The sequence below is a fragment of the Colossoma macropomum genome, unplaced genomic scaffold, assembly GCF_904425465.1.
Source record: "Colossoma macropomum unplaced genomic scaffold, Colossoma_macropomum, whole genome shotgun sequence".
Classification (NCBI taxonomy): Eukaryota; Metazoa; Chordata; class Actinopteri; order Characiformes; family Serrasalmidae; genus Colossoma; species Colossoma macropomum.
Window position 1 is genome coordinate 38,775,583 of NW_023494802.1, and position 15,000 is coordinate 38,790,582.

Consider the following 15,000-nt stretch of genomic DNA (forward strand, 5'->3'; position numbering starts at 1 on the left):
ATGTCTCTGGTTATGATTGGAGAATGTTAGTGATTGTGATCGAGGAGAATTTTTCTGATTGACAGATGTTTTTGATGGTGACTGAGGAATGATATTGATTATGTTGCAGAGAATAATCGCCAGATGAAGGTGTTTCTGCCCAATAAGCTGTTGGAGTGTTTACCCCGGACGAGCACTCTGCCCAAAGAGAGACTGCGCTGGAACACCAATGAGGTGCGTCGGCTATCACAGAAGGCTGCTGTATGCAGATGAGCCTCTGACCAATCACGGCTTCAGATGAGGCTCTGTGTAAATGGTGTGAGGATTCAGCTTAAACTGCAGAAAAGCCTTTCACAGACAGTAAGACAACGTCAGAAGTGAGACAAAGTGTCCGTCAGATTCATTACTCAGTTGTGGCTCTCCTCGCGGCCGGACGAGGCCTAGCAGGCTGCCTGGACGTTACAGTTTGTGATGTACCGTAAGGCGTGTGGTGATTGGGTTCTGTAGAGACGTGACCTCAGTCCTGTGTTTGTGTTTTAGGAGATTGCGTCGTACCTGATCTCGTTTGACAGACATGAAGAGTGGCTCTCCTGCACACTCAAGACCAGGTGAGTTGAAACACAGAGAGAGTAATCAAATATCTCTTTAATGTCTCTGTAGTGTCTCCTGGACAGCAGTGAGGTCAGATGGAAGTGTTAGATGTTACCTGAAGCCTGATCTGCTGCTCAGGTGTTTCTCCTGAGATAAAGAGCTCAGTGATCTCGCCTGTGTCTCCTGTGGGAGTTTTAGCAGAGACCTCAATAAAGTCACATCCTGCAGCTGATTTTAAGCAGTGTCATATCAGAGTGCACAGATTTATACTTGCCATTAAAATCCCGTAATCTGGAGGAGACGTTCTCAGCACGAACACCTCCTTCATTTCTGAATGATGTACACAGATACACAAAACTGTGTCGCTTGTCGTGTGTGCACACAGTGTAGATTACTACCGCTTCTCTCTACAGGCATCTAGAGGCATCTAGAGGCATCCCAGAGAAGAGATGTCTTACCTAACAATGTTAGACGTCTCAAAGAAATAAAGCAGATCTCAATATTGTATAAATGATGATTTCTGAGTTGTTTCTCCTGAACCTCCTCAGGTGAAAAGAGGAGATTAACATCAGTGTTTCATTGTGAGAAGTTCTGGTGATGAAGGAGAAAAGCGTGAGTTCTCCTTCTGCACTGACAGACCGCTGAGAGGGTTCTGTGATCTAGAACAGAGCTGTAGGGAGATATTATTCAGCCCAGACTGAGTCAGATACTAAAGAGTTAATCCACGTGTTCCACATTTTGATCAAAGTGAGAAAATCTGAGTTTTGTTTCTCAGGAGCCGAATTTCAGAAACAGGAGAAAACGGCTTCAGTCTCACTCTGATCTCAAACTGGACTGAACCAGGTCCAGGAGAAGAACCTGAGAAGAAGAGGAGATCTCATTTAGAGTATTTCTTTCCTCTGAGATTTACTAAATACTCAGTAAACACATCTGGACACTTTCACACCTTCAGCCTGCTTCAGTGTTCAGCAGCCATGTGAAGCTGTGCTAGTTAAGTTTTCTTATTTGTAGCCGTAAACAAGAGCGTAACATTTTGAAAAGAGCAGGAATAAAGTATTAAAACTTAATAAACATTTCACAGTGTGTTCTAAACACAGCGAAGGCTGTTCCACACCAAACACAACACAACTGTGACTGTGCAGGATGGTTCTCACTTTGGAAAAGCGAGAGGAGAACGGAGAGCTTCTCCACCTCATTCAGGAGCTGAAACTGTACGAGCTCTTTCACTCACAGCTCTGATCTGTGGAACTCAGTCTGAGTCTGAGCTACGTTTGGAGATGCAGCTCCAACCAGGCGAGCAAACGGCCTGAATGTCTTCAAGCGCAAATAAGATCCTTCACTCCTCACAGAATGGAGAAACCGTGATGCTGGGCTTCTGTTCATGTTAGAGAAGCGACTATCATGAAGAGCTTCATCACTTCATTCAGAAGCTGAAACTCTTCAACACGTAACTCAGTGTTTGTAGCTCAGTTTGAGCTGACTTTAAGATTCTGATCCCTTAGTTTTGGTGAAAATATTCCAGTTCCAGCCAATTGGTCATCTTGGATGACCGTGATTGGTCAGTTAGTTCATGATGCCAGCAGAAGTTTATTAAAATAAGAGAAAAATGTGTGAATAATGTCACATTTTCACGGTCTGAAAATCCCGTTTGGCATGCAAGATCATCAGAATCTGAATAAATCACATGAATAAGTCATGTTTTGTGTGTAAAGGTTTTAACACGGGCAGCTTTTCGCTCAGCTGCATATACAGAACATCTGTACTCTCCACATTATTTACAGTAAACGTGGTGTTAATGTATCACATCACTCAGTGTGTTTAACGGTTCAGTCATATTCATGTGTGCATGAAATAAAACAGTAAATGAAAAGGCAGTAAAGGCACTTTACCATCACCGGACGCTGTCACCATGGTAACTCCATCACTGGGCACTGGCCTCACGCTATCGTGAACCAGCATCATCATAGATGTGGGTTTTTTTTCCATTCATGACCTGAAGGCCTCGCTCTAACCATCCCGTCCAGCACTGATAAACTCCTGTTTCCCTCTGTATGAACTCTGTATTAACCCTCACTCTGTCCTGTGTCCGTGTCCTGTGTCCTCTGTCCTGTGTCCGCTGTCCTGTGTCCTCTGTCCTCTGTCCTGTGTGCGCAGGCCGCAGAACGGCTCGATCTTCCTCTACAACAGGAAGAAAGTGCAGTACCGCAAGGATGGATACTGCTGGAAGAAGAGGAAAGACGGAAAGACGACAAGAGAGGATCACATGAAGCTGAAGGTGCAGGGCACGGAGGTAGAACACGCTCTTCTGTTGATGTTTGGGACGTTATGGCGGTTCTATGTAGTTAATGGTTTATGTAGTTAACTTTATCCATCAGAACTAAACAGGCTGTTGTTGTTACTGTGCCTTTAAGGCTGATATATGTAATTGATCTCTGTTCTGATTGGCTGCTCTGCATTCTGCTACATTCAGAAAGTCTTAAACATTCCTTTTAAGTTCAGCGTAAATGGGCAGGGCTAAACTGCTATGAGCTGAATAGGCTGATATGCTGTATGTGAATGGGCAGTTTTTGTGATGTCATAAAAACTAATTCATTCAAAACAGGCTGTTTCTGCAGCTTAGTTTCTGTGTATGGGCTGGATATAATGGAGTCAATGTTTATAAACCACGTCAAGCTCTTTTATTTCCAAAATAAGTCAGTTTTCCATGATATCGACCCTTTAATTCAATATATTCTACTATTACAACTACCTTATTTCTCAGTACTGATCATAAACTGCTTCTCTCTCTCTCCCTCTCCCTCTCTCTCTCTCTCTCTCTCTCTCTCTCTCTCTCTCTCTCTCTCTCCCCGCAGTGTCTGTACGGTTGTTATGTCCATTCCTCTATTGTCCCTACATTCCACAGGAGGTGCTATTGGCTGCTGCAGGTAAGTTTAGATCACATGACCTGGCTTCGTCCAATCACACGCAGAGATGGTTGTTTGTGCTGTATGTAGTGAGTGAACATCAGAAACTGCAGTGATGAATCAGAGCTCTTGAAGTCAGACACCAGTATGATCTGATTTATACAGTGATGACGGGCTCCTATTAATTAGTAGAAACTTCAGCGCCTGGGGGGAGGGGGGTGGGTCTCAGTCCAGCCCAGGAGGACCACCTTGCGGACCACTTAAAAAATTTCAGAACTGTACCAAAATGTTGGAATTGAATGGAAATATGGTGGGATCTGAGGTTTCACAGTGCACTGAATCGTTTCCCAAAGAATCGAAATCTAATCTAATTCAGCCACATCATGCTACAGTCTGAGATTTCAAGATTCACTCAATCACTGATAAGGAATTGTATTCTACTCAAATCTAATTGAATCATGACATAATTTAAATATTAGGATGCACAAAGATCGCTTCCTAAAGAGTCTGATTCGAATGGAATCAAATCACTGTGAATTTCTTTATATTTCATGATCTACTGAATCATTTGCAAAAGAATCGTAATTCGGTCAAATTATGGCGAAATGTGAGATTCTGATGAACAGAATCGTTTCTTAAAGAATCAGAATGTAATTGAATCAAATCAAATAATCGTAAACCTTGAGATTTCGTTATGCACTTAATCGTTTCCAACATAGTTAAAATCAAATCAGATTGAATTATTTTGAATCAGATTTTTATGATGGATTCTTTCTTAAGGAATTATATGAATCTAATCATTCTGAGTCAGAGATTTACAGCCTAACTGGAAAACAAGAAATGTGGACTGGCTGCTGGACTGGACTGGAGTTTGTTCATATCGTCTCTGAAAGACATTTCTGAGAGACTTGTCTGTGTGTGTGTGTGTGGTGTGTGTGTGTGTGTAGAACCCGGACATCGTACTGGTCCACTATCTGAATGTGCCGAGTGTGGAGGACAGTGGGAAAGGCGTGTGGGCCGGTTCTTTGTGCCGTCACTGACCGCCGGGACGGACTCCGCTGGAGCCGCGACGAGCTCATCTCACAGCTCAAACCCATGTGTGAGTAACCAATCAGAGCTCAGTAACCAATCAGAGCTCAATATTCAGTCACCAGTCAGAACTCATGTGTGACTAACCAATCAGAACTTAAACCCTCAGAGATAAGAACTTAATCTGAGCTTTATCTAGAACCAGAGGAACTTACACTGTGTGTGTGTGTGTGTGTAGTCCACAGTATGAAGTGGTCCTGTGGGAATGGGGCGGAGCTCTCTATAGAGCAGCTGGTGCAGCAGATCCTGGAGTCGCAACAGACCAAACCCCAACCACGCACACACACCTGCCTCTGTAACCATGGTAACGCACTCACACACACTTCAACCATGCACACACACCTGCCTCTGTAACCATGGTAACGCACTCACACACACCTCAACCATGCACACACACCTGCCTCTGTAACCATGGTAACGCACTCACACACACTTCAACCATGCACACACACCTGCCTCTGTAACCATGGTAACACACTCACACACACCTCAACAATGCACACACACCTGCCTCTGTAACCATGGTAACGCACTCACACACACCTCAACCACACACACACACCTGCCTCTGTAACCATGGTAACGCACACACACACACACACACACACACACACACACCTGCCTCTGTAACCATGGTAACGCACTCACACGCACCTCAACCACGCACACACACCTGCCTCTGTAACCATGGTAATGCACACACACACACACACACACACCCCAACCACGCACACACACCTGCCTCTGTAACCATGGTAACGCACTCACACACACCTCAACCACGCACACACACCTGCCTCTGTAACCATGGTAACGCACGCACACACACACACACACACACACACACACACACCACACACACACACACCCTGCCTCTGTAACCATGGTAACGCACTCACACGCACCTCAACCACGCACACACACCTGCCTCTGTAACCATGGTAATGCACACACACACACACACACACACACCCCAACCACGCACACACACCTGCCTCTGTAACCATGGTAACGCACTCACACACACTTCAACCATGCACACACACCTGCCTCTGTAACCATGGTAACGCACTCACACACACCTCAACCATGCACAAACACCTGCCTCTGTAACCATGGTAACGCACTCACACACACCTCAACCACACACACACACCTGCCTCTGTTACCATGGTAACGCGCACACACACACACACACACACACACACCCCAACCACACACACACACACACCTGCCTCTGTAACCATGGTAACGCACTCACACGCACCTCAACCACGCACACACACCTGCCTCTGTAACCATGGTAACGCACACACACACACACACACACACACACACACACACCCCAACCACGCACACACACCTGCCTCTGTAACCATGGTAACGCACACACACACACACACACACACACACACACACCCCCCAACCATGCACACCCACCTGCCTCTGTAACCATGGTAACGCACTCACACACCCCAACCACGCACACACACCTGCCTCTGTAACCATGGTAACGCACTCACACACACAAACGCCCCAACCGCGCACACACACCTGCGTCCGTAACCACTGTAACACACTCCAACCACGCACACACGCCTGCCTCTGTAACCACGGTAACACACACACACACCCCAACCACGCACACACACCTGCCCCTGTGACCATGGTAACACACACAAACACACACCCCAACCACACACACACCTGCCTCTGTAACCACGATAATGAACACGCACCTGCCTCTGTAACCATGGTAACACACATACCCCCCCAACCATGCACACACACCTGCCTCTGTAACCACGGTAATAAACACGCACCTGCCTCTGTAACACGGTAACTCACATACCCCCCAACCATGCACACACACCTGCCTCTGTAACCATGGTAATGCACACACACCTGCCTCTGTAACCACGGTAATAAACACACACCTGCCTCTGTAACACGGTAACTCACATACCCCCCCAACCATGCACACACACCTGCCTCTGTAACCATGGTAATGCACACACACCTGCCTCTGTAACCACGGTAATAAACACACACCTGCCTCTGTAACACGGTAACACATCCCCCCCAACCATGTACACACACCTGCCTCTGTTACCACGGTAATAAACACGCACCTGCCTCTGTAACACGGTAACACACATACCCCACAACCATGCACACACACCTGCCTCTGTAACCACGGTAATGCACACACACCTGCCTCTGTAACCACGGTAACACACATACCCTCCCCAACCACGCACACACACCTGCCTCTGTAACCACGGTAACACACCACAACCATGCGTACACACCTGCCTCTGTAACCATGGTAACGCACACATACCCGCCTCGAACCACAGTAATGTACACAAACCTGCCTCTGTAACCCCGGTAATGCACACACACCTGCCTCTGTAACCATGGTAACACACATACCCCCCCAACCACGCGCACACACCTGTCTCGGTAACCACGGTAATGCACACACACCTGCCTCTGTAACCACGGCAACACACATACCCCCCCCAACCACGCGCACACACACCTGCCTCTGTAACCACGGTAATGCACACACACCTGCCTCTGTATCCACGGTAACACACACACCCTCCCAACCACGCACACACCTGCCTCTGTAACCACGATAACACGTATACCCCCAACCACGCACACACACCTGCTTCTGTTACCACGGTAACATGCACACACACCTGCCTCTGTAACCACAGTAACACACCACAACCATGCACACACACCTGCCTTCATAAGCACGGTAATGCACACACACCTGCCTCTGTATCCACGGTAACACACACACCCTCCCAACCACGCACACACCTGCCTCTGTAACCACGATAACACGTATACCCCCAACCACGCACACACACCTGCTTCTGTTACCACGGTAACATGCACACACACCTGCCTCTGTAACCACGGTAACACACCACAACCATGCGTACACACCTGCCTCTGTAACCATGGTAACGCACACATACCCGCCTCGAACCACAGTAATGTACACAAACCTGCCTCTGTAACCCCGGTAATGCACACACACCTGCCTCTGTAACCATGGTAACACACATACCCCCCCAACCACGCGCACACACCTGTCTCGGTAACCACGGTAATGCACACACACCTGCCTCTGTAACCACGGCAACACACATACCCCCCCAACCACGCACACACACCTGCCTCTGTAACCACGGTAATGCACACACACCTGCCTCTGTATCCACGGTAACACACACACCCTCCCAACCACGCACACACCTGCCTCTGTAACCACGATAACACGTATACCCCCAACCACGCACACACACCTGCTTCTGTTACCACGGTAACATGCACACACACCTGCTTCTGTTACCACGGTAACATGCACACACACCTGCTTCTGTTACCACGGTAACATGCACACACACCTGCCTCTGTAACCACAGTAACACACCACAACCATGCACACACACCTGCCTTCATAAGCACGGTAACACACATACACCCCAACCACGCACACACACCTCTGCCTCTGTAACCACGGTAACACAAGCACACACCTCAACCATGCACACACACCTGCCTTTGTAACCACGGTAACACACACACACCTGCCTCTGCAACCAAGGTGACATTCACACAAATGTGAAATGGAGACACATTAATCTGGAGCACTGCTGTTCTAATTAACACACACACTAATACACGTTTGTATTTGTCTGTGTGTGTGTGTGTGTGTGTGTGTGTGTGTGTCTGTGTGTGTGTGTGTGTGTGTGTGTGTGTGTGTATATGTGTGTGTGTGTGTGTGTGTGTGTGTGTGTGTCTGTGTGTGTGTGTGTGTGTGTGTGTGTGCAGGTTCTCCTGGAGTGAACATTCCTCACCGATGTAACAGCACCAAACATCGGATCATCTCCCCCAAACTGCCGAGCCGCCCCTCCCCCTACCCCGCCCTCACCGAGGTGCAGAACCTCACCAATGAGAGCTCAGGGGGCGGAGCCAGCAGAGAGGCTGGGGTCGGGAGAGGCTTCATCTGGGGGTGTGGGCTCTGAGAGAGCGCCGCCTCCTGTTAGGCCAGGAGGCTCCAGCCCGGCGGTCGCCGCGGACAACGGGAACATGTCCTCCCCTTCCTCATCCTCATCCTCTTCCAGCCCGCCCCAAACGCAGCGTGCGGCAACTATCGCCCTTAGCAACGGAAACGGTTTCTACAGCGACCAGCGCAGCGGCCTGGCAACCGTGGCCTTGCCGCAGAATGCTGTCATCGTCATGACGACGACAGCACTGGGGCGGGGAGGGGAGGAGTCTAAAGGTGAGCTGGGCTCCACCCACCTGTCACTCACACATGCCGGTGGAAGAATCGTCCTATCACCTGTGCCGCCCAAACCAGACACGCCCTCTCCTCCAACTGCCGCCTCCCCTCCCAGCCCGGCCCCACCCCCTCACTCAGTGTCGCCTAATCAGGGCGTGGCTACTCTGTCGCTTACTCTCCTGCCAAGCCCCGTGATAGGAGGACTGCTGCTGACGGATCGCATCATTTCAGACGCGCCTGGCACTTTGCTCCGCCCACCCTCGCCGTCTCCCGCCTTAATGGCTCCACCTCCTCCAGTGACGGACTCCGCCCCTGTTGCCGGCCATGCCCCCTCTCCCTCTGCCCCACTGCCCTTCGACCCTGACTCGTTCCTCAACAGCCCCAAACAGGGCCAAACCTATGGAGGCTCCTCCCTTACCCCGCCTAATCAGGCGAATAACTCCACCCCATCCTGCCAGACCCCGCCCCCTTCCTCCTCTCCTCAGCCTCCCTCTCTGGCCCTCTCTCTCTCCCCAACGTCTCCTCCCTCGTCCCTCTCTTCTCTCTCTCCCCCCACCTCCACCCCCAGCTCGTCCTCTCTCTCTCCCTCACTCTCGTTCTCTCTCTCACCCTCATGCCCCGCCCCCTCCCTTCCCCCGCTGTGCCTAGACTCCTCCCTGGGCCTTGATTCGCTGACCCGCCCGCTAAGCCCCGCCCTCGGCGAACAGGGCGCTTCGTCACCGCTAGACGTGGCTCACCAAAGCTCTGCCTCCCGGTATCCAGATGCTGATGGACAAGCCCTGCTGATTGGAAGGGAGAACGCTGCCCCACCCAGTCTTCTGTCACTAAGCCAGCTACAAGCCAATCAGCTTTTGCCTTCACAGCACTCGTCGACCAATCAGCAGGCGAGCCAGCTGTCAGGCAGTCAGCTCCAACTTAACCAAATTATACCCAATCAGCTCTCGCCCAAACAGCGACAGACCAATCAGCTGCCTGCTGACGGAGAGAGGGCGGAGTTCAGGCCTAACGAGGTTCAGTCTGACCTCCTGGTGACCCACCCCCAGCGGCCGCCGGTCCGAGGTCTGCGGCACAGCCTGAGTCAGCCGGCCCTATTCACACACTCCGACACGCACGCTAACACACACTCGCACGCACACACACACGCCGGGAACGTCAGTCCGGTCCGAGTGAAAGAGGAACAGTCTCCGCCCATCAACGCCGCCATCCTCCAAGAGCTCGAACCCGACGAGACGCCCATGGACACTGCCCACAGCTCAGACCCCGCCCACCCTGGCGACGAGGAGGCGGAGCTGTCATTTGACTCCACTTTCCCCGACCTCATATCTGAGCTCATCACCGAGGAGACGAGCACTCCTCCCACCCAGGCCCCGCCCGCCTTCCCGGTCAGGTACATGGTCCCGCCCCAGCCGATGCCCTCCACCTCCTACCTGCCCTACTCGCTCCTCACGCCCTCACACACACACTCCCACGCGCAGCCACATACACACTCCGGACCACCCGAAGAGACCCCGCGTCTGGCCAGCATCACCGACTTCTCCCCTGAGTGGTCTTACCCAGAGGTGAGGCGCTTCACCACCGATACATTAAAGTGATAATTCAGACACCACAAACGCAGCCAGTCAGCCGAAACCTGTTAATGTAGCTAACAAGGAATAGAAGTTTATACATGTCTTGTCTGTTACCTAGCAACCGACCGTATGCACACAGCTGATACATAAACATTTATCAGAGCGTCGCCGCTCTCCAGTTTCAGTCTCCATTTCCCAAACGCTTTAGCCGAGCGCGCTAACGTTACTCCTCCTAATAAACAGACACACGTTCAGCTCCGCCTCCTCATTATTCACCACCATCACTGTAATATTTCCTCATCAACATTAACACACGAAGGTGATCAGAGGGGCGGTGGAGATCGAGTCTGCAGCGTCTGAGATCTTTAAAACGCAGAGTTAGAAAAGAAAATCATCTCACAGTGAAAGCAGCGTTTTACAGTAGGAATAAATGGAGCTCATTATGCTGGTAGTGAACTATGCTGCTGACTCAGCTGCCTAAAAACCATAGAAACGGACCTTAAACAGAAGTGAGGACCCTGTTGGGGTTCATCCTAAAGTTAGGACAGGATTTAGGATTCAGTCTAGTTAGGATGTTTGTGTGATGCTGTTTTCTTATCTGGAGTTCATGATGAGATCATGAAGTTAGGAGCTGATATTCTGGAATAGATACTGAACTAAATTCAGTCCGTGCTGACGTCATCATGGAGACCAAACACAGCTCCAGGCTTTGAGAGCTCCTGCTGCTGTCTTTAGCTACAGGCTGTGCTTTTTTAGCACCATGCTAATCGGTTGGGTATAAGTTGACCTGTACCCCCTGGGGTGGGGGGGGCGGTAAGTTGACCTGCCGCTTTAATATGAGAGTGAACTCTCTCTCTCCTCTCTCAGGGTGGGGTGAAGGTGCTGATAACCGGCCCGTGGTCAGAAGTGAGTGGCCGGTACTCGTGCATGTTTGATCAGAGTACAGTACCTGCCTCGCTGATCCAGCCAGGTGTGCTGCGCTGCTACTGCCCAGGTGAGTGTGGGAATAAGCTTGTTTAGACCTGCGGTGTCACTTTAGGCATTTAAATTAATAAACTTTTTCATTGAATTCTGTACTGTTAGTCAGTTGTAGTGCCTTTTTGAACTGTAACACACATAAACAGACACTATTAAATATAAATCATACAGATTTTATCTTGTGAAACCTTCAGTTTGAGTTACTGCTGTAGAAAGGAGAGTTAAACTGATTAGTAAGTAATACAGGCCTGTATACAATCAAATGCATAATTAAACATTGTTGGTTTTCTCAGTGAAAATAAGTCAACATGTAGCACTCAACAAATCGCAAAAAAACATGAAATATAAAGTGTGACATTTTATTTTTTATGTTTGTCCCCAGTACATTTATTTGAGTTCAGCATATTGAGAGAAAAATAAACTATAAAATATAAACAAAACTTTTGCACAGGCGACCGTTTGTGATTTATGTTTTACCCCAGTTTGTTAAATTCAGTAAATACAGAGTAATTTTTTATTAAATGAAGTGTGTCCCCTCTAGAGCGCATGGTCCGCAAAATTATTTTAATTTTATATTATTATCAGCCCGTTTCACCCTGAGCTGCACTACAGTCCCCAGCATGCACTGCAACATAATCCGTTCTAACCCCAAACAACAATCTGTGGGCGGATACACAGAAGGAAAAGATGCCTTGTTACACTTTAACAACAAAAAATCAAAAATCAGAAACATGGAATTTGACCAGGGGCGCACAAACTTTTGCACACAGCTGTAAAGCTCCAGGGTGCCAATAATTGTGAGTTTTTTAAACTGAAATGCTTTTCGAGCTCTGTGAAGTGAAGTGAGTGTACAGCTGGTGTGAAACTCGGTGCAGTGTGTCCACTGGAGGGCGCTGAGCTCTGTCTTATAACGCCGTTCTCTCTCTCTCTCTCTCTCTCTGTCTGTTCTCTCTCTCTCTGTCTCTCTCTCTGTTCTCTCTCTGTTCTCTCTCTCTTTTCTCTCTTTCTCTGTCTCTCTCTCTGTTCTCTCTCTCTGTCGCTCTCTCTCTTCTCTCTCTCTTCTCTCTCTCTCTCTCTCTCTCTCTGTTCTCTCTCTCTCTCCTCTCTGTTCTCTCTGTTCTCTCTCTCTCTCTCTCTCCTCTCTCTGTTCTCTCTGTTCTCTCTCTCTCTCTCTCTCTCTGCAGCTCATGAAGCTGGCCTGGTGGCTCTCCGTGTGATGAAGGATCTGGACGCTGTCTCCTCGTCTGTTCTGTTTGAGTACCGTGCTCGTAACGCAGCGTCTCTGCCGAGCTCTCAGCTCGACTGGCTTTCACTGGACGGTCAGTGTGGTCACTCAGTCAGAACGTCTGGGTTCTCCCAGTTCTTTATTCACTTATCGCTATTTTCCGTTTATCTCTCTTCACTCCTCAGAGTTACACAGGCTGGTCTTCTTACTGTGCCTGTAAGACTGATACATGCAAATGAGCTCTAATCTGATTGGCTGCCTCTAAACTGCTGTAGACTGAATGGGTGGGGCTAAACTGCTGTAGCTGAATGGTGGAGCTAAACTGCTGTAGCTGAATGGTGGAGCTAAACTGCTGTAGCTGAATGGTGGAGCTAAACTGCTGTAGCTGAATGGTGGAGCTAAACTGCTGTAGCTGAATGGTGGAGCTAAACTGCTGTAGACTGAATGGTGGAGCTAAACTGCTGTAGCTGAATGGTGGAGCTAAACTGCTGTAGCTGAATGGTGGAGCTAAACTGCTGTAGCTGAATGGTGGAGCTAAACTGCTGTAGCTGAATGGTGGAGCTAAACTGCTGTAGCTGAATGGGTTGTGAGATCACAACAAGTTTCAGGTGCTAATTCAGTGTCTTTTACTGAAGAAAGCTCAGTTTCCAGTGATGTGAGCCCTTTAAAGAGCTCTGGGTGACGGACAGGATGGAGGGACGGGGTCCCGGATTACATTTCCCAAAATGCTCCCCCTCCCCACACAGTGATTGATGGGATGGAGCTGTTTTCCACTGTCAGCGCCCAGAACACACACACACACGACACACACACACACACACACACACACACACACACACACACACACAATGACACACACACACACACACACACACACACACTGACACACACACACACACACACATGACACACACACACACACAATGACACACACACACTCTGCACTCTGCTCTTCTACAGCGATGAGAGTCTGAGCAGAACCTCCAGCTGTGTTTAAGCTCCTGGTTAAATCATCCTCATACTGAATTAGACGGTTCTCCAAGGGCTTTTTGGTAAAGAACATGGTTCTACATTGAACTCAAACAACCCTTTGCATGACTGATTAAATTGTTCTTTGCATTGTGAAGGGGTTCTTCCGATTGGTGGAGAATGTGTTGTAGATGGTTCTATTATAAACCTTTTTGAAAAGGGTTCTGTATAGCACCCCAAAGGGTTCCGCTGTTGTTACAAGCCAAAGAACCCTATAGAACCTTTTTTGCTGAGAGTGTACTGTATCACCTCTATACGGTATAAAACACACTGTAAAGGTTCCCTGATGTAGTTCTTACACACAAAAACAGTCGACTGTGTTCCTGTTTCACTCTTTAATGTGCTCACAGCTCAGCTGTCCGTCTGTCCGTCTGTCCGTCTGTCCTTCTGTCCTTCTGTCCTTCTGTCATCTCCGTTAGCACATAAATACCCATGACCTGGATCTGTGGAGGTTAAGAGATGAACAGTGGTGATATAAATAAGAAACCCGACACTGCTTTATCTCTTTAGCCTGTTAGCCCGTCATTCCGTAACCATGTACATCTGTCAGCACTTACACTGTTAGCCTGTCATCTCGTTAACCTGTTACTGCTTTGATCCTTTACCTCTTTAGCCTGTTAGCCCGTCATTCTGTAACCATGTACATCTGTCAGCACTTATACTGTTAGCCTGTCATCTCGTTAACCTGTTACTGCTTTGATCCTTTACCTCTTTAGCCTGTTAGCCCGTCATTCTGTAACCATGTACATCTGTCAGCACTTATACTGTTAGCCTGTCATCTCGTTAACCTGTTACTGCTTTGATCCTTTACCTCTTTAGCCTGTTAGCCCGTCATTCCGTAACCATGTACATCTGTCAGCACTTACACGGTTAGCCTGTCATCTCGTTAACCTGTTACTGCTTTGATCCTTTACCTCTTTAGCCTGTTAGCCCGTCATTCTGTAACCATGTACATCTGTCAGCACTTACACTGTTAGCCTGTCATCTCGTTAACCTGTTACTGCTTTGATCCTTTACCTCTTTAGCCTGTTAGCCCGTCATTCCGTAACCATGTACATCTGTCAGCACTTACACTGTTAGCCTGTCATCTCGTTAACCTGTTACTGCTTTGATCCTTTACCTCTTTAGCCTGTTAGCCCGTCATTCTGTAACCATGTACATCTGTCAGCACTTACACTGTTAGCCTGTCATCTTGTTAACCTGTTACTGCTTTGATCCTTTACCTCTTTAGCCTGTTAGCCCGTCATTCCGTAACCATGTATCTCTGTCAGCACTTACACGGTTAGCCTGTCATCTCGTTAACCTGTTACTGCTTTGATCCTTTACCTC

General features: G+C 48.7%; 1 protein-coding gene across 1 annotated transcript in view; it reads left to right on the forward strand.

Annotated features, from left to right (window-relative positions):
• camta2 (calmodulin binding transcription activator 2) overlaps positions 1–15,000 on the forward strand; it is a 55,195-nt gene that overhangs the window by 11,706 nt on the left and 28,489 nt on the right. Inside the window, 11 exon segments of the mRNA XM_036591081.1 lie at positions 110–213; positions 520–587; positions 2,725–2,860; positions 3,423–3,494; positions 4,421–4,474; positions 4,476–4,572; positions 4,741–4,866; positions 8,421–8,581; positions 8,583–10,430; positions 11,307–11,433; positions 12,602–12,736. Of these exon segments, the coding sequence (XP_036446974.1) occupies positions 110–213; positions 520–587; positions 2,725–2,860; positions 3,423–3,494; positions 4,421–4,474; positions 4,476–4,572; positions 4,741–4,866; positions 8,421–8,581; positions 8,583–10,430; positions 11,307–11,433; positions 12,602–12,736 (2,928 nt within the window).